The 27919-nt window shown below is 35.8% G+C and overlaps 2 protein-coding genes across 2 annotated transcripts in view; one reads left to right on the forward strand and one right to left on the reverse strand.

Annotated features, from left to right (window-relative positions):
* The window catches only part of LOC114342541 (uncharacterized), a 379450-nt gene that overhangs the window by 117734 nt on the left and 233797 nt on the right, over window positions 1-27919 (reverse strand). The gene's annotated exons all lie outside the window — the stretch shown is intronic.
* On the forward strand, window positions 6052-11315 carry LOC126878740 (uncharacterized). The gene is made up of 2 exons (XM_050641609.1): window positions 6052-6191; window positions 9935-11315. Exon 2 carries the CDS (start codon window positions 9935-9937, stop codon window positions 10532-10534), a length of 600 nt encoding a protein of 199 aa, XP_050497566.1. The 5' UTR covers window positions 6052-6191; the 3' UTR covers window positions 10535-11315.

The following is a 27919-nucleotide window of genomic DNA, read 5'->3' on the forward strand; positions in this document are numbered from 1 at the left end:
GTTAGACCAACAATCATGTATAGCAGCGAGACGTGGACATTGACGGGGAGACAAAAATCCAGAGTCAATGCTATGGAAATGAGGTTCCTGAGGAAAAAAGCAAACAGAAAGAGGACAGATAAAATACGAAACGGAACAATCAGACAAAACCTAAAACTACAACCAATCAATGAAAAAATAGTAGAGGGACAACTTAGATGGTTCGGGCACGTGTGTAGAATATTGAACGAGAGACTAACAAAACGAGTGTTCGAAACGAGAGTGCAGGGGAAAAACAAAAGAGGAAGACCAATACACACATGTCCAAAAGTTTGGAATACGTACAAATAATATATCTACGTCTATGGTGGTTTCAAAACTGTTGTTGATATTCATTTTAGAGTGTTTTTACACGAAAATGATAAACACTTTGAATCGTTTTTGTATCATTTTGCCCATTTTGGTCACATTCAACTGATTAGCGTATTTACACATTATTTCAGTCTGTGTTTAAATTTGAATTGAGCCGTTTAAGAATGCCTAGAAACGTGATATCTCACTTTGGCAGATCTAGGGTAATTGCTTTGTTACAACAGGGCTTTAGTCAAAGTGATATCGCTAATACTGTTGATGTTACTCAGAGTGCTGTATCTAAAATTTAAAAAAAAAATCCAAGAGACAAATGACGTCAAGGATCGTCCCAGAAGTGGTAGAAGTCGATGTACAACAGCAGCACAAGATCGGCAGAGAACATAAATATTGAAATAAGCAATATTGAAAATAGTTGATTATAAAAATGCCACAAGAAAATAGCTTCAGAACAACATTGATAGCTCGAAGAAATCGTCTGGAATCCACAAGTGGTATATCCAGAGAAATTTTTAGGCTGAAAGGACTGAATATTTCACGGCTAACAATAATACCCCGACTAAATGCGGTAAATTTGTATCGTAGAAGGTCCTTACATGTTCCTAAACTAACCTACCAACACAAAATAGTAAGGTTGCAATGGGCTAGAGAAATGGCGCAACATGGTCCCAACTGGAATAACATGATGTTCTCTGTGTCAAAAATTAGCTTGGTATCTGATTCGCGAAGAACACTGGTTTGGAGGGCTCCAGGACGATAAGCCCGACTAGAAACAGCCCAACCGCGTGTCCCGTTTGAAGGTGGCAGTATTATGGTTTGGGGTGGTATTATGAGTGGTACACGGACGCCACTGCTGGTTCTAGAGAGAAGTGTGACTGGTGCTGTGTACATCGAGGAAGTTTTAAATCCTGTCGTACGTCTATTCCGAGGGGCAGTAGGTGATGAATTTGTGTTTATGCATGACAACACACTTCCTCATCGAACAGCAGCAGTACAAAATTTTCTGGAAGAACAAGGAATATCTACAGTACAGTGGCCCTCGAATTTCCCCGATATGAACGTTATTGAAAATGCTTGGGACATTCTCAAAACACACATCAAAAAGCGAAACAATCCCCCTATTACACTTCGCGAACTAAAAGATGCTGCTCGTGAAGAATGGGAGAGATTTCCGCAAGCCCAGCTCGACCAGTTAATCGGCAGCATGCCAAATCGCCTACAGGCATGCATACAGGCCAATGGAGGAAATACTAATTATTAGTTTTATTGAAAATTATTTTTTCCTTTACTAATTTATTTTTAAATTTAAGTTGTATTTTCTAAGTTTTCACTCCAAGAGAATAAATAATTTTTTTTTGCATATCGTTTATCTGGTTTTGAGATTTATTTAGTATTGTTAAGAATTGAAACAAAATGACGTTCAGCTATTCAGAAAAGTTTATATATAAAAATCAATAAAAAGACGAAATATTCCAATATTCCAAACTTTTGGACATATGTGTAGTTATGTGGGTAGATGAAATCAGGAAAGAAGTCGAGAAAAAAGGATCATTGGAAAGTGCAAGAAACCTAACACAAGATCGGAAAGCATGGAGACTACAATGCCAAACTCAACTCCACCAGCCTTACACCTAAAGGTAGAAAGGCTTAGGACTAAGTAAAAAGTAAGTAAAGTAGCACATAAAATGATATTTAAAATACCATTTTATATCCTACCAGATTAAAAACAATGGAAAACCTTCTCTGGTTACATCATCCGAGGCTTCTAAAAATGCAAGCCATGCGGATTCTGAGACTATAGAAGATGAGGGAATTTTACAATTTATAATTCACATCCCACCTGCTCAGTATCTACTCCAAATAGAGTAAATATATAAATTAAAAGTAAATAAACATTTTCAATTTCGTTGCAATCCGTGACGACACGCTTAGTATTACCTTAGTTCAATCAAAGAGTACAGCAAGAATTTCTACCGGTTTCGGGGCTTCTTAGCTCCTCATCAGGAGATACATATGCTCTTCTCTCTACATGAACTAGGATAATACTCCGCGTGCCGTCACGGATTGTAACGAACGAAATGGCAGGGATGTCCTAGCGACATCTGCTAGAAAAAAGTTTAAGTTTTTAATCTAATAGCACATAAAAATGATATTTAAAATACCATTTTATATCCTACCCTACCAGATTAAAAACAATGGAAAACCTTCTCTGGTTACACCATCCGAGGCTTCTAAAAATGCAAGCCAGGCGGATTCTGAGACTAAAGGAAGATGAGGGAATTTTACAATTTATAATTCACATCCCATCCGCTCAGGCGGTAAACTTCCAGCCAGAATGGTTCCCTTAGCAGATGAAGCAGGTTCTAGCAGATGTCGCTAGGACATCCCTGCCATTTGGTTCGTTGCAATCCGTGACGGCACGCGGAGTATTATTCTAGTTCATTCAGAGAGAAGAGCATATGTATCTCCTGGGGTCGTATTTTCGAATTCAATCGAATTCTTTCGCATACGAGTTAACTCGAATGAAAAATCTCGTATACGAATCTGAATGTGTATTTTTGAACGACCTTCGAAATGTTATACGTATACGAGAAGAATTTGCACCGGCAACACTGCAAATTCGAACAACATTGGACTTAACCTTCATCTGAAGAGTCACAGTGTTGCCATACTTTGTTGTTTATTTCATGTATAATTTCAATCAATGGTATAATCACAGTATTAAAAACAAATAGCTAAAATATTAGGTGTAATCGCTTCGTAAGCTTGCATAATATTAGTAATATCGGTTTGCAAAGTCCACTATTTTGTTTATTATTATTTTTGTATCCTGTATTTACACTGATATTTCCCTACTTTTTTGGTGTTTCAGTAGATGATCTAAACGGGTGTCACTACAGATATAGGGAATTCTGTGTGTTAGAGAGAGAGGTATGTGATGTCACAGCTGATATAGGAAAGTATGTGTGTTAGAGAGAGAAACATGGTATCTCTGCTGCTATTGGTCCGATTTAAACGTACGACGGCTCGTTGGAATGGGCGGGAGATAACGAATACAAAAAAACATGGCGGCATAGTGTCAAAAGGGCGCTTTCCGATGTGACGACGTCCGATGGGGCGCGTTCCGATGTGACGGCGTTCTAGCGCTGATCGATCGGTGCGCGATACCAGATGTGCGATCGGTACCTTAATTTTTCGCGGAACGCGAAGCAGATGCGCGGTCGGTACCTTAAGTTTTTCGCGGATCTCGTAGATACGAAGCGCGCGGTAATTTTGGAATTTAAATAAAACAACAACATAATGCAATTTTTTAAAAGAACTTAAAAGGAACACAGCGGCGCAGCGGTGCGCGATACCAGATGTGCGATCGGTACCTTAATTTTTCGCGGAACGCGAAGCAGATGCGCGGTCGGTACCTTAAGTTTTTCGCGGATCTCGTAGATACGAAGCGCGCGGCTGGTAATTTTGGAATTTAAATAAAATAAAAAAACATAATGCAATTTTTTATTAAAAGAACTAAAAAGGAACACAGCACGTCAACGCGTCACGTAAAAACGTCACATCAAAACGTCACGTAGGCTTGTGAAATGTCACGTGAAAACGTCACGTCAAAGCACGTCACGTAAAACGTCACGTCAAAGCACGTGAAAACGTCACGTCAAAGCACGTCACGTAAAACGTCACGTCAAAGCACGTCACGTAAAACGTCACGTCAAAGCACGTAAAAACGTCACGTCAAAACGTCACGTGGGCTCGTGAAATGTCGCGTAGGCCTTATTGTCACGGGGAGCTCGATCGCAAGACCTGATTGCCACAGCGCGACGTGAGGTAGTAACATCATGTCTTTGAATGAGTATAGACGTAAATTAGCAGAATTTAGAGAAAAACTGACACAGTTAAGAAGTCAGGTTTTATTTTATGAGGATAAAAATAAGGTTATAAAACAAATAGAGAACCTATCACTGGGAAGCAGCATAGACTGGACACCAAAGGAATTTAGTCAGCAGCTGCGACAAGAATATTCAAGTGCTGCGGACTACTTATTTAGGGAAACTCCAACAAGGCGAATTCATCCAATTACTATTAATGATGTTATCGACGCCGGCGCCAACAACGATGAACAAAGAAAACATGAAAAGTGAAATAGATAATGTTTTTGCAATGACTTGTGTAATATTAGCTTCAGTGTTTATTTTAATTATAAAGATTATATTTAAAATTGTTAAGAGAAAATTTGAATCATCATGTAATATAAGACTTGAACAATAAATAAGGCGTTTAAATAAAAAACCCATAACTCTAAAAAATATTTAGTTGAAAATAATGAAAATAAATGTTAGCAGATAATTTACATATCGCATAGGAAATAGCGGTTGAGGGTCTAATCGCATTACTATGCAATTTTCGTTATCATACCCACATTTTGTTATTGAGTTATATTTCTTATCATGTGCATAGAAAATGTTGGAATTTTTAAAACCAATGACAATGATAAAACTGAATATAATTTTGCACACGCACACTTTCTACAACACGTCATAAGGTGGGGCACGCAACCGTATAAATTTCAAAATCCACCTCAGGACGGTCTATTCCATAGTCTATTCCTTACTGTTAGTGTACTGTTGTGGTTCAACTAGTTTTGCAAGGTAAGTGTTCTCTTAATTATTTTTTGTTAAATATTTTTTATTTTTCTTGTTTGATTTTGAATAAAACTTAATGTTTTCTGCTCTGCTATTTATAAAATCTCTTCATTCCAGCTGAGATTTATTATTTCGACATTAAATAATTATCTAATTGTCGACATTTTGAATGACATTTATTTTTTATTTTCTCGTAATTATTCGTTGTTAAAATCTTTTCGGTTTTTCAAGTTTTTGGTTAGCTATTTATATATTATTTTAGCACCTGATTGTCTACAAGACCTCATGTCAGCATGACAATTATTTTTTATTTTCTCGTAATTATTCTTTGTTAAATCTGTTCGGTTTTTTCAAGTTTTTGGTCAGCTATTTATAAAATTCCTTCATTTCAGATGAGATTTATTATTTTAGCACCTGATTGTCTACAAAAAAGACATGCTAGCATGACAATTATTTTTTTATTTTCTCGTAATTATTCGTTGTTAAATCTGTTCGGTTTTTTGGTTAGCTATTTATAAAATTCCTTTATTCCAGATGAGATTTATTATTTTAGCACCTGATTGTCTACAAGAACTCATGCCAGCATGGCAATTATTCTTTTTTATTTTCTCGTAATTATTCTTTGTTAAATCTGTTCTGTTTTTCTTTGATTTTTTTAATTAATGTTTTCTACTCTGCTATTTATCCCTTTATTCCAGATGATAGTTATTATTTCGACATCTGATTGTCTACAAACAAAAAAGACTTAATGTTAGCATGCTGAATGTCAATTATTCGTCATTCTTCGTAATTATTCTTTGTTAAATCTTTTCGTGTTTTGATTTTGAATACAACTCAATGTTTTTTGCTTGGTTATTTATATCACTCCTTCATTTCAGATGGATTTATCAAAAATTAATGCCTCATCTGTCGTAGCGAGGAAACCCGTGAAGAAACTCAAAGAATTACCGATCGACATTCCAGTACCCATTACGGGAGCCAAAATTGTGAAGACAAAGTTTGGGCAAGCTGTTCTGTTAGATTTGGGGGAAGAGGTGGTGTTTCTACCGCCTAGAGTCACAGATACCTACAGCCCCGTCATTGAGGAGTTTTCGAGCGGGAAGTATTCGATAGTTTATCACGGCCTGGTGGACTGCGGCCAACAGTACCAGCCCATGACATCATTTAAAATTATCTAAGCGAAAATACTGAAAGAGAGAGGTAAGCAATATGGATATTGTTAAACAATGTAAAAATTTACTGTTATTCATCAAAAGAATCAGAAAGATAGTTTTTGATAAATTCACAGCTAAAGACAAAGAAATTTGGGTGAAACGCTTAACGAAACAAATCAAAACTTGTAATAAAGTAATAAAAAAACGCACTTTGCCTATAGGTACAATTAGAAAACTGCAAACGCATGTAGGACATTTTAAACATTTTAAACAGATTATTTTCAATAGACATGTCGGTATGGGGCTAGACAACAAACTAAAACATAGAGTTAAATGGGAAAATGTAGTTTCCGCGTTTAAAAGTCGAATTAAAACTGGAGTTATAGTTAATTTATGGCATAAGGACTTAGCACATTTCCTAAATGATTGTTATATTATTTTTAAAAATAAAATCAGAAAAATTTTAAAAGCAGATAAAGTTGTTAAAGTTAATGTTTGTTTTTGTGGAGAATTTATTAAAAAATCGGGGGAGGAGGAAATTGTAAATTTTAAATATTTTAATACAAAAAATGCTGTACTAGACGTATCTACCGATACAGAGCGGTGGTTTTTTGAGAATGTTAAAGATAAAATAAATCTTAAATTATCCGAGTTTCAGGAAAGGGACTCCGGTTTTGCATTAAATAGAATTGTATCTTTAGAAGTAAATATTAATCGATATGAAATTGGAAATGGTTCCTCGTATATTAAACTTCCTGAGAGTATTCAAAAAAAGCGTGCTTGTATTAATGTAAAAAATTCTGATCAAGCATGTTTTTATTGGGCAATAGTTAGTGCCCTCTATCCAGCTAAAGCACATAAAGAACTCCCATCCTCATACCCATGGTACAGTACAGTACTAAAAACAGAAGACCTAGAGGCACCAATGCCGTTACATCAAATTTCAAAATTTGAAAAATTAAATAATATATCAGTCAATGTATTTGCTTTAGAATTAATAGAAAATAATGAAAAGTCATTTTTCACAGTATATCCAGCTAGATTAACTAAAACAGTCGTTGCCAAACATGTAAATCTTCTTTTAATTCAGAATCACTATTTTCCTAAATTAAACGATTATGAAGCACCTCCAGTGGATAATGATAATTCAGAAATTAAGTACCACTACTGCCACATTACGGATATGTCTAAATTAGTTGCTGGTCAATTAAATAAAAGAAAGGCCAAATTATTTCTTTGCAATAGATGCTTAAATTATTTTTCAACTGAAGGGAAATTGTCGGAACATGAAAAAATGTGTGCAGATATGAATAATTGTAAAATGTCTTTTCCTAAATATGATGCTGTTAGTTTTAAAAATTATACTTATAAACAAACAACGCCATTTGTCATATATGCAGATTTTGAGTGCATGTTAGAAAAAGTTACAGACCTCCAAACATCCTGTTGTACTAAAAAATATCAAAAACATATTCCGTATAGTGCTGGATACTATGTAAAATGTAGCTATGATGAAAAGTTGTCTTTTTTTAAGAGTTATAGAGGCATTGACTGCATGGAGTGGTTTGCTAATGAATTACCAAATTTAGCTCAAAGTATTCATTCGAAAATTAAGAAAATTATACCAATGCAGGAAAACCCGAGTACCAGTAAAGCCACAAGGTGTCACATATGCGAAAAATGTTTTTCTCCTACAGATATCATTGTTAAAGACCACGACCATTTTACGGGGGAGTTCAGAAATTTCGCCCACCAAGCCTGTAATTTAAATTTCAAAAAATTGTTTGTCGTCCCAGTTATTTTTCACAATATGAGTGGCTACGACAGTCATTTTATAATTTCAGAGTTAAGCAAAAAAGGAGATATTAGTCTACTTCCAGTCAATAAAGAAAAATACATTTCATTTACACTTAACGATGCTGTTACTAATATAAAATTTCGATTTATTGATTCATTAAGATTTTTAGGAGCCTCTTTAGATGAATTGGTCTCAACATTAAATAAAAATGACTTTAAAATTTGCAAGCGAGAATTTAGCAGGTTAAGTGACGATGAATTTAAATTAATAACTAAAAAAGGGGTATTTTGCTATGATTTTATTGATTCTTGGGAAAAATTAAACATTACCGATTTACCTCCAATAGAGGCATTTTATAATAAGCTAAACGATACGAATCTTACAGATGAGAAGTATGCTCATGCTAAAATAGTTTGGGATACCTTTAACATTGAAAATTTAGGTCAATATTCAGATTTGTACTTAAAAACCGATATTGTGCTTTTAGCAGATGTTTTTGAAACTTTCCGCAAAAAATGTTTTATAACTTATGGGTTAGATCCAGCCTGGTACTACACAATGCCCGGTTATTCTTGGGATTGTATGTTGAAATACGTGGGGTGTAACCTAGAGTTATTGCGTGACGTTGACATGATACTATTTATGGAGAAAGCAATTCGTGGAGGAATTTCAGTATGTAGCGGTAGAATGTCGGAGGCCAATAATAAGTACATGTCTAATTATGACCCCGCACAGCCCTCAAAATACTTAATGTATTTTGATGTCAATAATTTATATGGGTGGGCTATGGGAGAACCCTTACCCTACGGAGGGTTCGAATGGATGGATGCCAAAGACATTGATGTTATGTCTGTACCTGATGACTCTCCCGTAGGGTACATGTTACAAGTTGACTTGGACTATCCTCGCCAATTACATGATCTGCACTCAGATTTTCCATTCGCTGCCGAACACCGCAAAGCTTTGGGTTCAAATCATACTAAACTAATGACAACACTTTATAATAAAAAAGAATATATCGTTCATTATAGAAATTTAAAACAAATGCTGGCTAATGGGTTAGTTTTAAAAAAGATTCATAAAATTTTGAAATTTAAGCAGTCTGCGTGGCTGCGACCCTACATAGAATTAAATACTCGACTTAGAGCTGCAGCTACGAACGATTTTGGAAGAAATTTATACAAATTGGCCAATAATAGTGTATTTGGAAAGACTATGGAGAATATAAGGAAACATAGAATAGTAAAACTAGTCAGATCATGGAATGGGCGATATGGTGCTAAAAATTTAATTTCTAGTGCCAGGTTTCATAGCAGAAAGATATTTAATGAAAATTTAGTAGCTATAGAACTGATTAAATCAGATCTAGTTTTTAATAAACCCTTATACATTGGCATGACTGTTTTAGATATATCAAAATTATGTATGTACCAATTTCATTACGACTATATGCTTCCAAAATTGGGCGCAGATAAATGTAATTTAATGTATATGGATACCGATAGCTTTATTTATGAACTGTACTGTCATGATGCATATGAGGAAGTAATAAAACAAGATCTATCAAAATTTGATACATCCGATTACGCTGTAGATAATATCTATAATATTCCTCGCGTAAATAAAAAAGTTTTAGGAGTAATGAAAGATGAAAATAAAGGAGAAATTATGACAAAATTTGTGGGATTACGATCAAAAATGTATACTTTTAAAGTTCAATCTGGTCGAATCACTAAAAAAGCAAAAGGGACTAAATATAATATAGTAAAAAATGTTATAAAATTCGATGATTATGTAAACTGTTTAAATGATTTTAAGGAACAAACTGCTACTCAACGCTCCATTCGGTCATATAGCCATAACGTCTATAGTATAGAACAAACAAAAATTGCGCTAAGTCCTTATGACGATAAAAGATATTTAATTCCAAATAGTTTTAGAACCCTACCATTGGGACATTACAGTATTTTAGAATAGATTTTTTTTTGTAGATGAATGTTCCATCATTGACCGACCTGTCTATCAAAAAAATCTGTGAAACAACAGTATCAGCATCATATTTCATCGAGCAGTCCCCCTTGCCGTGGACATTAACAAAAATAATATTAAAAAAATTTCCTTTATATAAATGGGAAACGATGATAAGCAGTGCTAAAAATGATCCTATTCCTTCATATAAAGGAATAGAATTTATTGCTTGCTCTAAACACATACCGTCACATTTAAGAAATGTCGTATTAGGAAAGTCAGATTGGGGGAGTATATTTGAAGATGAACACTCCAGTTATTGTGTATGGGCTAATGGATATTATCTTAAGCAGCATCGCCTAAACGTATGTAAATCATGTTTTTTTGCATTCAAAAATGCTCATGAGACCTTAAATAAATTTTTACTGGTGCGTTACGACCATACTCACGAAGTTTATGATGCTGATGATATCGTTGAATGCGTATATCAGCAACCATATTATTGGTGCAATAGTTGCTTTACTCAAGTTTTATTCGATTTAAAAGATTACGAGTCTTGCGTTAATGCATTACATGAAATGCCTAGAAATAACAGGTTTGATGATTCTGAACCAGAAGTCTGAAGTAGGCAGTAATATTGATTCTTTTTTAAGGAACAAACTGCTACTCAACACTCCATTCGGTCATATAGCCATAACGTCTATAGTATAGAACAAACAAAAATTGCGCTAAGTCCTTATGACGATAAAAGATATTTAATTCCAAATAGTTTTAGAACCCTACCATTGGGACATTACAGTATTTTAGAATAGATTTTTATTGCAGAAGAACGTTGAAATGTCTCACAGATGTGTTACACCAGACCTATGGACTCCCGCTAATCTGCAACAAATAGCAGCCAATAAAATTTATTGGGATGTAGTTGATGCTAATACAAAGACATTTACGCTTCCAAGTGGAGAGCAACATCCTCTCCCTCAAGATGTGATTGGTATTGAACGATGGTACAGCAAGCAAGGATGTACCGCGAATTTTAAGATTCCCAAGCAAATACGATTCAGTTTAAACGTAAATTGTATAAGAGAATTAAAACTACAAATTGTGAAGAACTGTGAAAAAGTGATGTCATGCGGGTGTCGAAGATGCGGGGCTCCCTATGGATTCCCCCCAATTTACAAAAAATAGCGAATACAATCCTAAGTAAATTGTCTAAGAGAATTAAAACTACAAATTGCAAATATTTAAAAATTGATTTTTGAGACGAATTATGTTCATAAGCTACTATCTCTCTTTTGTACTAAACGCATAACAATATCCACTTGCTATCTCTCTCTTTCTTGTATATATATTGTAAAATAGTGTGTAATATATATATTATGGTAAAATAAAAACTCTAAATTGGTATTTTTTTTTTATTTATTCAAATCATTAATTACCCTAATTTTATAAAAATAAATGAACTCCCTAAGAGCATTGTTTGTCATATCATCTGACATTATAGAACAAAAAGCATACAATATTTGCAAGGGGTTTAAACTATCTGCAGCATTTTTACAAAAATCTAAAACATTATAATAATATTCACAAAAGTTCAAATTTTCTAACAACTGCATACGAGGCGATAGCACACTAGTGTTAAGTTCAACAATTTGCTTCACTTCTTCTTCATCCATATAGTACTCCACACCATGCTTCTTAACAATAATGAATTTACAATCATCGTAAACTATCGGGGTAACAGTGCAGTATTCTTCGCATGGAAAAGTTGGGTGCATGAGGCCATCAGTTGATTGGAAAAAATCAATTAGTTGTTGTGTAATGATTGAAATAAAGGAATACCATTCGTATGCGCTGAGTGATATTCTGGTTGGTTTATATTGCTGAGATAAAATCACTGCAGGCGAAAATGATCTTGCAGGGCTTATACCACATTGTACTTCATAGCCCGATAACGTGTATTTTGTTGCAAGCAGGTAGAAAACTTCTGATTTGGCGGCAGCCTCATAATTTTCCAAAGCTCTATCTAATTCTTGATTATAGTCTTCGTTGCTAGGCATATCGATGCTAAATTCACAACCACCTGAGGAATACCCACTATCTTGAGAGCCACCTGAAGAATACCCACTATCTTGAGAGCTCATGTTCACTTGTACTGACATTGATACTGAAGCATGAGTTCTTTTATATTCCCCTACTCCTTGTGGTAAAAACAACCTCTTTGCAAAAAATGTATTGCTACGCGGCGGATTAAAAGATAGATCCTCCTAAACTACGTCATTAACGTTAATCCAGCTGTTATGTTTGCTGTCCATACCGAGCCATTTCACATACATCTTATTGCCTTTTCGTCTAAGTACTTTTTCAACCAAGTAAATGTCAGGGTTTAATGTTTTCTGTAATTCTTCTTCGTAAAACCCCCCGCTAATCGGTATACCTTGCATGTCTTCAAGCAAATACGTTATAGGATTTGTTATCTTAACTTTTACAATTTTAAATAATTCCGTCGTCCAATTGGGCGTGTAGGCCTTTTCAAATAAATGTTTTGTCTTTGAGACACGCACAATGTCACCAATTTTATATTTTCTTGGACCAGCAATTTTTAAATGACTATAACTCTTGTTTAAAATAGCTTTTTCGTTGGATTTGTTGACCTGAGATGGTGTGTATCCCGTTTTACTGTGCCTTGTATTGTTGTATTCCTCGGTAATTACAGGTAGAGCTTCTAACCATTTGTATGATCCATGTAAACTGAAATACTTGTACAACTTTGCTTTTAACGTTCTAATGACTCTTTCACAAATGGCGGCTTTTTTAATCGTGTAGGTGCTGTAATGATTAATTTCGTGTTTTTTCATTAAATTTTGAAATTTTCTGTTATAAAATTCTGTTCCCTGATCGGATTGGAGGTTCTTCGGAAGTCGTCGAGTATGGGCGAGAATATCCGAAAATGCTTGAGTAATTTCCTCGCCAGTCTTGGTCTTTAGAGGGCGTGTCCAAACATATTTTGAAAAACAATCAATTACGACTAGTATTAGTTTAAAATTTTTATTTTGGTGTGCGTAAGGACGCATTTCGGCCAAATCCATTTGCCACAAGTCATCGATTCCTTTGATTATTGTTCGTCGACGAGGATAGATTTTTCGTGCTGGTTTATGCAATTCGTTCACCACCTGTTCCTTTTCTGTAGACATTTTCTTATTAACGACCAGCATCTACATCTACAACATGTGTGCGCAATAGATCAATATTACGTACTATATCCTGTAATGTTTGCTCCACTTGTTTTAACCTCTGTTCCATCTTCATATCGTGCATCGTATGGTTTGCAAGTGTTTCTGCAGCTTCTTTTATGCTTTTATCCGCATCCTTTTTTAGTGTATTCACATCATCTTTGATTATTTTTTTCAATTTTTGCTCGAGAAGTGGAACTGTGGTTTTATGAAGCTCTTCTCTTACTTGATTTAGTTCGATCGCTAAATGTGGAACTGTGGTTTTATGAATTTCTTTTTGTACTTCGTTTAGTCCGACGGCTAAATCCTGTATATCATTAGTTTTTTGTTGCAACAACTTATTTATATTGTTCTCCGTATCCTTTTTTAGTGTATTCATAGCATCTGCGATTATTTTTTGTAGCTTTTGCTCGAGCAGTGGAACTTCTTTTCTTACTTCGTTTAGTCCGATTGTTAAATCTTTTATATTAATGGATTTTTGATCTAATATCGCATCATGGGCTTTAATTATTGGAAAGTATACGCTACGCATCTCATTTATTAGATTATCAACGTATTTTTTCGTTGCAGCATCACTATATTCTGATGGGTCCTTAACATTACAAATTTTCACATTTTCGGCATTAATGTTTCCGGCAGGAGTATGTGGAAATGTAACTCGTACTGCCTTTTGGGTGATACTGTTACGAGAGTGATGACCGAATTTGTCGACACTCATAATGGAAATGATGCCATCATTCTCAGTTACTCTATTATATTGGCTTCTTTTAGTTCATTGATGATAGCCACGATTTCGTTGTCGTGAGATGTGTTGCCGGCGTCTTTCGAAGCCACCAAGAGTTTAAGACGATCAACTAACTCATTGACGTCATCCCAATAAATATACTCTAAGGGTGCAGCGTTGTATGTTAAACGAGAGTCATCCAACCCCGTTCCTTTGACCGTAGATGAAGATGCTGACCGAGCTGTTTTCGTTCTGTGGTCGAGTTCTTTTTGTGATCGAGTTGCATGCTTTTTCATTGTTGCATCAGATGGTTTGAATAGAGGTTTAATAATAGAATGATATTTTTCTCCGCTGGAACCTTTAAGGCGTCCTAAGGTATCCAGATGAATCTCTGTGTTAATCAGCAGTGTTTTATACTTTTGTAAATCCTCATCATTATACTGTTCTGGGTTTGGGTTGGCATAAAATAAAAGGTGATATAGGCCTGGCGTACCACTTAACCTACGTTCTTCAAAATCCCGTTCTCGAATTATTACTATGTCTCCATTGTCTTTGTCAAAGTTTATTCGACGTTTTCCCAATATCCAGCCACTAATACTATCGTAAAATGGACCATAGTTTTTATCGATTTTATCGTCTTTTATCAAATATTCTTTTATGTACTTGTGACTTATTGGAGGATAGTGGTCGATATATTCGTCTGTGGCGTCCATCGGAATCTCGTTAGAACCGGAGATTGGCTCTTGAATGTTTTCATCAGATGCCTCGGGTGCATCAAGAAATACATCCTCATCCTCCTCCTTTTTCACCTCTTCTTTTTTAACATGTCCAAACTTGTTAGTGATAGTATGATGTAACGTTTTTGATGATTGAGCAATATCCTTGAGAGGCTTCGAGATTGGTTTAAAAAGTTTATTTAGTGACTCATCTTGATCTGTTCTACCTAACTTCAATGCCAAATATTTTTTGCGAATTGATCTAGCCAATTCGGTAACTTTCTTCTTGCGAAGGGCAATGGCGACCGTATCATCTGGCATTTTGCTGGCGACTAAACAAACACCTTACAATTTTATATATTTATCAAATCCTTTGCGATATCGTCCATTGTTGAGAGCAAAATCTTTCATAATTACCACAGTACCATACCTATCTCTCCAACATTCTGAACACATTTTTTTAAATTCATCAAATGACATGTCTGGCGATACGTGTTCATCAAATATATGTTTCAAATTTATCTCGTCTTGCTTGAACAGCACAATCATGTTACAATTGTCTCTTATTAGCTGCTTAGGTATTTTTGAATATGTTTGGCATAAGTAAGCCGCATCGATATCTTTATGTCTGCACATGGAATAATACTCACGAATCTTGTGTTGGCCATCACATGCGACATCGTCAAATAAAAACACAGAGTTTGGTTGAGCTTTGTTGGGATCAATAATTTCTTCATTGTCTTTAAATGGAAAATACCCTACACCTTTGACTTGCGCTAATGCATCTCGCAATAGTTGGTATTTCGGTTGAAAGAGGGATTTTGAATAAACATAGACATTTTTAAACTTGACGCCATTTGGACTAAATAAAAGTGATAGCATGGCGTTAGTTTTTCCACATCCACTTGGACCACAAATAATGGCTCTGAATGAGTTTGGTAATAATTTTCCATGTTTACTGTTGGTTGCTTTCTGTACAATATCTAGATTATCAATTGGTAACGTCTGCTCTTGTTGAATGACTCTCATCGTGTGTTAAACATAGTAAAAATATGAACAATATATTACCAATGTCACCAAATGCATGACCATCAGTCCAATGTTGGTGTTCAAAGGGGAAGGTCTTTTGAACTCTCTAATTAATAAACTTCCAGTTGAGCTTCATATTCCTGGTTATCAGTATTGTGGACCTGGAACAAAACTAAAAAAACGTCTTGCACGCGGAGATCCGGGAATTAATCCTTTAGACGCAGCTTGTAAACAACACGATATCGCTTATTCGCATCATACATCTCTCGAAGAACGTCACAAGGCCGATAAAGAATTGGAAGATAGGGCTTGGGAGCGATTCAAGTCTAAGGACGCTAGCTTTGGCGAAAAAAGTGCTGCTTTACTTGTAACCGGTGGAATGAAAACGAAAAGAAAGTTGGGAATGGGATGTCCTCGTCGTCGTGGAAGAAAGGGACGTTATTCTTTCAATCGGGATGTGGTACCTAAAATTGCAAAGTCCATGAAGAGAGGAGCATCGTTAAGAGATACTGCTTTGACAGCTGTACGAATAGCAAAATCGGTAATTAAAAAACTTGGTGGACGAAAAACAGTTGATCTTCCACGAGTGTTGCCACTAAAATCTGGAGGTTTCCTACCCCTCATACCCCTATTTGCAGGTCTTTCTGCATTGGGGGCTTTAGCCGGTGGTGCAGCAGGGGTGGCGAAGACTGTGGTTGACGCAAAGAACGCCCAAAAGAAATTGGAAGAGGATATGCGCCATAATAAGGCGATGGAACACATCGGCTCAGGTCTGTACTTGCGTAAGAAACCAAGAGGCGGATTCGGTTTGTATCTGAAAAAAAACTTCCAATAAAGCTACCCAATCGTCCGCTGTACGACTTAGAGATTGCGCATTACGCGAAAACACTTAAAATCCCACATTTTCGAGGTGTTTTCATGAATGACACTCTGCCTAGACACGGTCCTCGAAAACGTGAATGCGCAATAGTTAATCTAGATGCATCATCACACAGCGGAACACATTGGGTAGCATATAGAAAGATAAACAACGACGTAGAGTATTTCGATTCATTTGGTAATTTGAAGCCGACCAAAGAACTTGTTAAATATCTAGGTACACATACAAAAATTTTCTATAATAACCATCAGTATCAAACCTACAATCAAATCATTTGTGGACATTTATGCCTAAAGTTTTTATATAATGGAGCATATTAAAGGCATGGAACTGCTTCTGGACCATATGTTTCACAAAAAACGTTTTGAAGGATTCAGTGAAGAAGAACTAAAATTAATACCGCTAGATTATATTATACGAACTGTAGAACCTATAGAATTGTTATATATATGGCATAAATTGCCTGGGGAATATCGACAAGAATTTAACCTGCAGATACTACTTCCCTGCTTCGTGCATTACAACAGACCTGATTGGAGGACTCATTGTGATGGCCCACCCGGTTCTCAAGCATCTTGTCATTTATGTAAACTTGCTTTAGAACAAATAAAAAAAATGTGAATAAATTTGTTTTTTTACTGTATATAAACCTATTAATCTCTTGACCTGAATCAGTCATCATGTCGCAGTTGTTGAGAGTAAACAGCACGAATAACATATTCTCGTTTCAACCTCCCACACCGATCGTATTAGATCCGAAAAAAGATTACGAAATAGCTCTTCGATTTTTCCATTCTTACAACAGTATACCAAACATCGAAAATTGCAAGTTTTATTACTACGATGTCAATAACCGAGTGCAACATTTTGATTTCCCCGATGGATGTTATGAAATTATCGATATTGAGGAATACATACAAAAGAAATTGGGGGCTGCCAATACATCTAAACCTGACATGATATTTAGTCTAAAACCTAACCACAATACGTTGCAGTGCGAAATCTTCAGTCAATTTAAAATTTCATTTCAACCAAATGACAGTCTTGGTACAATATTAGGGTTTTCTCCCGTAATACTAAATCCTAGACAGACACATTCTTCAGATCTACCTGTTAGGATTATTAAAGTATCTAGCATACGCTTTGAATGCAACATTAGTACCGGAGCCTTTGACGGTAACAGACCTGCTCACACGCTCTACGAATTTGTCATACAATCAAATCCTGGGTACGCAATTGACGAAACCCCTCACAATTTGTTGTATTTACCTGTTGTGCCACAGCGTGAAATTACCAATATCACTGTGTTGGCTGTCGATCAAGAAGGACGACCTGTGAACTTTAGAGGAGAAGAGAGCACATTGGTGCTGGAACTTAGATCAAAAAGCAGATGGGATTAGTAATAGAACAATCTACCCAGAGAACGCCATTAGTTGTGCAACCATCTCAGCAGCAATATCTTAAACAATCTGCCTACAGAACACCATTAGTTGTGCAACCATCTAAGCAGCAACATCTTACGTCCGCAAACAAATTGTTTTTACAAACGTTGAGTTTTAAACTGAAAAAATGACTACAATGTATGGAAAGAGAGCGCGTTCAAACAACATCACAATGCCTCCAATATTTGATATTTATCGTAAGCCAATATTTGATGAATCGATTCGAAAGGCTGAATACCGAACTTATGCACCATTCATCAAATCATTCAACTGCAATGATATTGTCGAATTTAGCATTAATCAAGTTGACTCGTTTTTTGCAATGAGCGAAACCTTGTTATGCATTAAAGGATCACTCGAAATAACTGGAAATGGTGGCGTCAAACTAGCAAATAATGTGGGTGCCTTCCTTTTCGATTCGTGTACGTACAGCGAAAGCGCAAGGGAGATGGAAACAGTGCGGGATCCTGGCATCGTAAGTGCTGTACGTGCCATGACATGTTATACGCAAGAAGATTCTAATTATATGGTTATGGCTGGATGGAATTACCCTAAGGATCCAATTCTAAACGCTGCAGATCATTCATTCAGCATACAGATGCCTCTTAAGCATGTTTTCAACATTTTTAATGATTATCCATTGATTACGTGTGGTCGTCAAACAATAAGACTAGTTCGAGCTCGAAATGATAACGATTGCATAGTTATTACAGAAAAACAAAACGCTGACAAAACTACAACTGTTACAACCGCTAAGATTAACATTACCAATATTGAGCTTAGAGTGAAGCACATATTCCCCAATGATGATATTAAATTGGAACTCATGAAATCTATTCAACAAGATCAACCTATAGTTATTCCGTTTAGAAAGTGGGAATTACATGAATTACCTGCTATTACGAGAGGTGCCAGGCGTGAAGTTTGGGCTGTTAAAACTAGCACATCAGTTGAAAGACCTCGTTATGTTATTGTTTTCTTTCAAACCAACAAACGCGACAAGATTACAGCTGATCCTACTTTATTTGACAATGTCAACATCCAAAGTATTAGATTATCGTTAAATGGAGAATACTGGCCAAACGAGAGAATGCAATTGGATTTTAGCAAAACCGATTACAATGAAGCCTATTTTAACTATACCGAATTTTATCCTAGCTACATACATTCCCAACAAAAACGACCTCTACTCGATTTCTCAGCTTTTAAGAATCGTGCATTGTTCGTTATCGATTGTTCGAAACAAGAAGAAAGCATGAAAGCATCCACCGTTGACGTAAAACTCGATATTGAAGCGAATAACGGTTTTCCCGACAATACCAAGGCCTATTGTATTATTATTCACGACTGTGTAATGGAGTACTTCCCTCTCACCGAAATTGTAAAAAGTCTAAATTAGATGCATGAGGTGTCAGTAGTACACGAGCAATCATCATGAGAATAGCATTCGTAGATATTCAGGGATTCGTTGTGGATGGGTGGTTTGTTCCTAAAGAACTTTCCATTGAAATAGGTTATAAACGAAGTCATTACATCTTTTTGCCTCCGAAACCATTCAATGCGCTAAGTAATGTGGATAAGAAGACCGCATCATACGTGGAGAAGAATCTGCTAGGCATCCGGTACTCTGATGGAGAAGTTGAACTATCTGAAATAAATAAGATACTGCAAACCGAGTTGTTATATACAGCTGACTGTATCTACGTTCGAGGGAAACAAAAAGCAGAATATTTGGATAAGAAACGCCACGTTTTTGGAATTTTTCCTCATATTATTGATGTTTGCAAGTTCGATGGTACGCCTCGTGCTGCTGGAAATCTTGGTTTTACTGCAAACCCCCCATGTCATGCCGCTGGATTATTTTCATGTGCAGAAACAAATGTGAATCGCCTGCGTGACTGGTTTGTCAATAAAATAATGCCAATGTAATTTTTCTGTGTACAAAATAAATATTTTTTAAAGTTATGGGTTTTTTATTTAAACGCCTTATTTATTGATCAAGTCTTATATTACATGATGATTCAACCATGACAATAAGGCCTACGCGACATTTCACGAGCCCACGTGACGTTTTGACGTGACGTTTTTACGTGCTTTGACGTGACGTTTTACGTGACGTGCTTTGACGTGACGTTTTACGTGACGTGCTTTGACGTGACGTTTTCACGTGCTTTGACGTGACGTTTTACGTGACGTGCTTTGACGTGACGTTTTCACGTGACATTTCACAAGCCTACGTGACGTTTTGATGTGACGTTTTTACGTGACGCGTTGACGTGCTGTGTTCCTTTTTAGTTCTTTTAATAAAAAATTGCATTATGTTTTTTTATTTTATTTAAATTCCAAAATTACCAGCCGCGCGCTTCGTATCTACGAGATCCGCGAAAAACTTAAGGTACCGACCGCGCATCTGCTTCGCGTTCCGCGAAAAATTAAGGTACCGATCGCACATCTGGTATCGCGCACCGCTGCGCCGCTGTGTTCCTTTTAAGTTCTTTTAAAAAATTGCATTATGTTGTTGTTTTATTTAAATTCCAAAATTACCGCGCGCTTCGTATCTACGAGATCCGCGAAAAACTTAAGGTACCGACCGCGCATCTGCTTCGCGTTCCGCGAAAAATTAAGGTACCGATCGCACATCTGGTATCGCGCACCGATCGATCAGCGCTAGAACGCCGTCACATCGGAACGCGCCCCATCGGACGTCGTCACATCGGAAAGCGCCCTTTTGACACTATGCCGCCATGTTTTTTTGTATTCGTTATCTCCCGCCCATTCCAACGAGCCGTCGTACGTTTAAATCGGACCAATAGCAGCAGAGATACCATGTTTCTCTCTCTAACACACATACTTTCCTATATCAGCTGTGACATCACATACCTCTCTCTCTAACACACAGAATTCCCTATATCTGTAGTGACACCCGTTTAGATCATCTACTTGTTTCAAAGCGATTTTTTAAATGCATGTTTATGTAATGTGATAGTATGAAAAAATTGAGAATTTACACTGATATTTTACTATTTACCTTTCAAAACTTTACTTTTTTGGGTGTTGTAACGATCAGTATCCTGATCGCTACTATAAGATTCACTTCTATAAAAAAAATGCTACCTATTAAGTATGCAACCAGGTATACGTTCACTCGCATAGAGTGTAATCTAAACTTGAGCCCCATTATATTTATTTTGGTTGGTAGTATGGTTAGTGAATTTAACATTTATTCGTTGGCTCATGTGTCAATGACAATTTCCGCCTGGATGACAGGAGAGGAAGAAGGTGAAAGAGGATGGTTACTTGATCTTCGGTAGCCGTCTGCAAATGATGTGATTTTCCAGCGACCGGTGTCTAGCCATTTTATTTTATTTAGAAAATAATTATTTAGTTGAAAAGGAATGCATTTAAGTTGGAAATAAGTTTGTTTTATGGTATAAATTATGGTGAGAGTGCTGTTTTAGTTCCAATATCGGAGGATTCTGAACATTGGGTAAGCGCCATTTTTTGTTCTTGCCAAGGGAAAAAATGACCATTTTCTCATTTTCAATACCATACTTACATTAGGAAAATTGTTATTCTGTAACCATCAGGTCTTAAATAGTCCCTATAACTACCAAATTTATGTCCTCTACTGAGAAAGATTCTTTAAAATTATATTTCCAGTTCAAAGTAATTTCTGACTTAATGACATTTTCCTTTACTTTTAGTTTTACGTCTGTAAAGAAATCCTTCTTGTAACATCCAACTTTACAATCATATTTTGCAACAAGTAATCCTTAACCATAGTTTAGTTTTTCAAATGTCTTCAGATGGAAAAAAAATCAAGGTCAATCATACTTCACCTACACACATCAGTGATTCAACTTTTTGTTTCAAGTTTTTTCTACAAACTTTTTATAAATACCTTCCTACATACCGTGTTTCATGTTACTCAAAAGAAGTAATATGACTGAAAGATTTTTGTTTTCTTTTAGTCGCTGGAGAATAGAAGATTTAGTCAAAAAAAGAAATAAGAATAATTTTGGGAAATTTTGGGACATATTCGGAAGTTTTTTGATTTTATTGGAATCGTGGTCTTTTTATGGAATTTTTTTTTGGAATTCGCCGGTACTGAGAGGTATCTCCAGTTGGTAACAAGGATACACCTCCCTCCTAGGTTGAGGAACACCGCAAGCTACCTTCCTTGGGCCTCTGATCATTCCCTGGAAAGAGTTGGAGAACCCATGGTCACTTGGTAGAGCGGACAGGTTTTTATAAGTCAATTTGATTGTAATTTGTTTTAATAATCTTTGCACTTTTACCTATTTTTTTTGTATCAATAACTTAATAATCCTAATAATAGTATACCTTCATTTCCTTAAACATAATTAAACTATACAATAATTTTTCAAAAATTTTATATTTCAAGGTTAGCTCATTTATTTTAAAATAGTAGGGGGGATTATAAACTATCTGTAAAGATAGTGTGCACATTATCTAAGTTTGAATCCTTATCGAAACATTTATTTCATTGTCAGGTATCATACTTACGTTTATCACCTCCGAACAGATACGATATTGTCAGCCAATATTGGCTTCTTCATTAACAACAAATCTGTACATACATTTTTACATTAATTAACTTTCATATATAAACCATTCATTACATATTTTTCCCATACTGTAAAAACCTGTGTTATCAACAGGAGTGTTATAGCTTAGTACGTCCGGTTTAGCTAGTGTATAAAAATTGTATATAGGGGTAATAGGTTTGTTTCATTAAATTGGTTAGTTGTACCTAAATATATGTTTTATTTCCTATAAATTCACATATCTAGATAAAAGTAATAGTACTATAACTAATAAGTAGATGCAGGCAGCAGTATAAGTCACTCGGTGAAGTAAAATTCACCAGGCGCCCTCTTCCGTACTTCTAAGTATCTTCTTGGTCAATAGTTCTCTTCTTTTCATTCCTTTTTATTTTTTTATTTATTTGCTTGAACACTACAATACTTTATTAGTTATCGTCTTATTTCGGGTGTGCAAATTCGGCCTGATCCTCTCCTGAGTCACATAAAAGGTCTCTTACATATCCAGCTAGCCAGCTCAATAACAAGCAATTAAGCTACTCCTTCAAAGCTTATACCTATTCTTCCACATCACCTACAGATTTGTTATAATTAACACCCATTCGTTACAATTGACGCTTGCCAACGTGGTACCCGACTTCTCAATAAGACAGTATATATTATCTTCTTTTATTTTGGTTGCTTTTGTTGAAAACTTTTCTAGTAAGTATCTATCTGGTTGATTGTTGTATAATTTAGAGTTATATAGAGATATATGTTTGTTCTTTTGTACGTTACTTGGAAAAAAATAATAAACTAGTGCACTTATATTGCTGTATTGGTACTATTTTAATTTATTTAAAATAATAATCGAAAATCTTGAGTAGGATAATATTTGAATAGGTATATTGGTTGACATTTCGGTCTGATCGGTTTGGTGATACCTGATTTAGTTTGGAAAATTTTGAAGGATTTATTTTTTTTTATATCTAGGTACATTACTGATTTTGATCTAGGTGCAGCTGCAATATACTATAGTTTTGCTAAGTTGTTGCATTCTGTACCTATATAAAATTTACAAAGATTTCATTTTTTTATATACATTTACACTAAATATTTGCTTGAATTATTTTAAATATCTACCCCATATACCCCAATATATATATATATATATATATATATATATATATATATATATATATATATATATATATATATATATATATATATATATATATATATGCTTTCTGTTGTTTTCCGGGTTTGACTCCGCGTTGAATAATTTTGGTTTTGATAAAAAAACCAAAATTATTCAACGCGGAGTCAAACCCGGAAAACAACAGAAAGCACATATAGCTCCCGCCGAAACTTCAAGTGTAACATATATATATATATATATATATATATATATATATATATATATATATATATATATATATATATATATATATATATATATATATATATAGAAGAAGACAAGAAGTCTTTGCTGACAGTAAATAGAAAGAAATTTAGGATATTGGGTTATGCAGCAAATGAAAAGTGTACTCTTTCAAGTTTCTTTAATCCAAGCTTTCGGTTATGATTATAACCATCATCAGGGTGCTACAATGATATTTTTTCGATGTAAAAGAATATGAAAACATGTATAAATAAATAGTACTTACAAACTTATTGAGGATATTTCAAATTCAATGACATCACATTTGAAATATCCTCAATAAGTTTGTAAGTACTATTTATTTATACATGTTTTCATATTCTTTTACATAGAAAAAATATCATTGTAGCACCCTGATGATGGTTATAATCATAACCGAAAGCTTGGATTAAAGAAACTTGAAAGAGTACACTTTTCATTTGCTGCATAACCCAATATCCTATATTTCTTTTTATATATATATATATATAAAAAACAAAATATGCACAAGATATATATATATATACATATATATATATATATATATATATATATATATATATATATATATATATATATATATATATATATATATATATATATATATGCTTTCTGTTGTTTTCCGGGTTTGACTCCGCGTTGAATAATTTTGGTTTTGATAAAAACCATTATTTTGACGACGTTTCGGCAAGATCTCACTTGCCATTGTCAAGTCAGGTAGTTCCGCTTCTCGCTGCTGCTTGAAGTAAACTGAATTTTTACTCACGATACCGTCGCTTATGTAGTTGATCCTGATGCTGCTTGCCCTGCGCGAACTCTGGCTCTTGTTATTGGTCCGGTGTAGGTTGCAGTCGTCGGCGGGATGTTACGCGTGGATGTTGCGGCCTGATTTATTTTGGTCTTTTTCTTCAATACCGTTTTCCAAGTTGTAGGAAGCCGTTGCGCATCATCTCTTTGGTTTAAGCCGTTGGGATTTCTTTCAATTTCTATCGATTCTCTGATTTCCCGTTTTCTTTTTATTTCGATGTTAGCTAACATCGTTGTTTGGTTCAGGTTTATTGTGTGTCCTGTATTTGCGACATGTTGAGCCAGGGATGACGTGGTTTCTCCCCTTTCGATAGCATTTCGGTGTTCTTCTCGTCTTACCTGGATTCTTCGGTTGGTCTGTCCAATGTACGACTTTCCACAATCCCCACACGGAATCTCGTATACACCTTGGCTTTCTAACGATATTTTGGTCTTTGGTGTTGGTAAAATAGTTGAGATCTTTCTGTCCGTATTAAATATCGTTTCTATGTTGTGTTTTCTCAGCACTCTCCCTATTTTCTCTGTCGTACCCTTCACATATGGCAGAATGGTTTTGCCGATCGGCTTATTGTCTTCTGTAGGGTCCTTATCTCTTCTTCGAGCATTTTGAGCTTTTTCGATGTTGTATGTTGAGAAGCCGTTTTTTCTTAACTCTGTTTTCACGTTATGCATTTCTTCATTTTGATGTTCTTGGTCTGTCAGTCTTTCGGATCTTGTAATCAAGGTTTTGATGACTGAATGCAATTGTGCAGGATGGTGGTGTGAAGCAGCATTTAGATATCTATCGGTATGTGTCGGTTTCCGATACACTGTATGGCCTATGTGTCCGTCTTGTTTCTTTATTATTAACACATCTAAGAATGGAATTTGATCGTTTTCTTCCAGTTCCATGGTAAACTGAATTTTATGGTGGATATTGTTGATGTGTTCTAAAAAAGCCTTTAGCTTTTCTTCTCCGTGGGTCCAGATAATAAAAGTGTCATCCACGTATCTAAGCCACAGTTTGGGTTTGTATTCAGCTGTTTCTATTGCCCGCTGTTCTATTTCCTTCATAAACAAGTTCGCTATTACTGGTGACAGTGGAGAACCCATCGGTGCTCCCTCAATTTGTTTATATCTTTGTTCCTTATAGATGAAATAAGTGTTATTTAAACAGTGTTTGGTTAGGTTTAGTGTATCCGGTGATATTGGATACTTTTTGCTTATGATGTCCAGTGATTCATCTATAGGAACATTCGTGAAAAGTGAGACAACATCGAAGCTGACTAGCAAATGTCCCGGCTCAAGAGTCACACCTTTTATACGCTCGATGAAGTGGCTCGCGTTCTTGACGTAAGAATCCGCTTCTTCCGCGTATGGTTGCAGCTGTTGGGCCAGAAATTTCGCCAGCGGTTGTAAGGGAGATCCGATGGAACTCACAATTGGTCGCAGTGGTAATCCTGCCTTGTGTACCTTGGGTAGGCCGTAAAATTTTGGGCATCTAGATGACTTCTCTCTAGGTATGAGATGGACCTGTTGTTCTTTATTGATATTTGAGGCTTTGATCTTGGCTTTTGTTATTTTCTCTAGATAGGTTGTCGGGTCTGACGAGATGCTTTGATATGTTGTATCATTTAAGATGTCGTTTATTTTTGTTTCGTAGTCTTGAATATTCATCACTACCGTAGCGTTGCCTTTGTCAGCTGGAAGCACGATGCAACGCTACGGTAGTGATGAATATTCAAGACTACGAAACAGAAATAAACGACATCTTAAATGATACAACATATCAAAGCATCTCGTCAGACCCGACAACCTATCTAGAGAAAATAACAAAAGCCAAGATCAAAGCCTCAAATATCAATAAAGAACAACAGGTCCATCTCATACCTAGAGAGAAGTCATCTAGATGCCCAAAATTTTACGGCCTACCCAAGGTACACAAGGCAGGATTACCACTGCGACCAATTGTGAGTTCCATCGGATCTCCCTTACAACCGCTGGCGAAATTTCTGGCCCAACAGCTGCAACCATACGCGGAAGAAGCGGATTCTTACGTCAAGAACGCGAGCCACTTCATCGAGCGTATAAAAGGTGTGACTCTTGAGCCGGGACATTTGCTAGTCAGCTTCGATGTTGTCTCACTTTTCACGAATGTTCCTATAGATGAATCACTGGACATCATAAGCAAAAAGTATCCAATATCACCGGATACACTAAACCTAACCAAACACTGTTTAAATAACACTTATTTCATCTATAAGGAACAAAGATATAAACAAATTGAGGGAGCACCGATGGGTTCTCCACTGTCACCAGTAATAGCGAACTTGTTTATGAAGGAAATAGAACAGCGGGCAATAGAAACAGCTGAATACAAACCCAAACTGTGGCTTAGATACGTGGATGACACTTTTATTATCTGGACCCACGGAGAAGAAAAACTAAAGGCTTTTTTAGAACACATCAACAATATCCACCATAAAATTCAGTTTACCATGGAACTGGAAGAAAACGATCAAATTCCATTCTTAGATGTGTTAATAATAAAGAAACAAGACGGACACATAGGCCATACAGTGTATCGGAAACCGACACATACCGATAGATATCTAAATGCTGCTTCACACCACCATCCTGCACAATTGCATTCAATCATCAAAACCTTGATTACAAGATCCGAAAGACTGACAGACCAAGAACATCAAAATGAAGAAATGCATAACGTGAAAACAGCGTTAAGAAAAAACGGCTTCTCAACATACAACATCGAAAAAGCTCAAAATGCTCGAAGAAGAGATAAGGACCCTACAGAAGACAATAAGCCGATCGGCAAAACCATTCTGCCATATGTGAAGGGTACGACAGAGAAAATAGGGAGAGTGCTGAGAAAACACAACATAGAAACGATATTTAATACGGACAGAAAGATCTCAACTATTTTACCAACACCAAAGACCAAAATATCGTTAGAAAGCCAAGGTGTATACGAGATTCCGTGTGGGGATTGTGGACAGTCGTACATTGGACAGACCAACCGAAGAATCCAGGTAAGACGAGAAGAACACCGAAATGCTATCGAAAGGGGAGAAACCACGTCATCCCTGGCTCAACATGTCGCAAATACAGGACACACAATAAACCTGAACCAAACAACGATGTTAGCTAACATCGAAATAAAAAGAAAACGGGAAATCAGAGAATCGATAGAGATTGAAAGAAATCCCAACGGCTTAA

Source organism: Diabrotica virgifera, chromosome 10, assembly GCF_917563875.1.
Source record: "Diabrotica virgifera virgifera chromosome 10, PGI_DIABVI_V3a".
In the NCBI taxonomy this organism is placed as follows: domain Eukaryota; kingdom Metazoa; phylum Arthropoda; class Insecta; order Coleoptera; family Chrysomelidae; genus Diabrotica; species Diabrotica virgifera.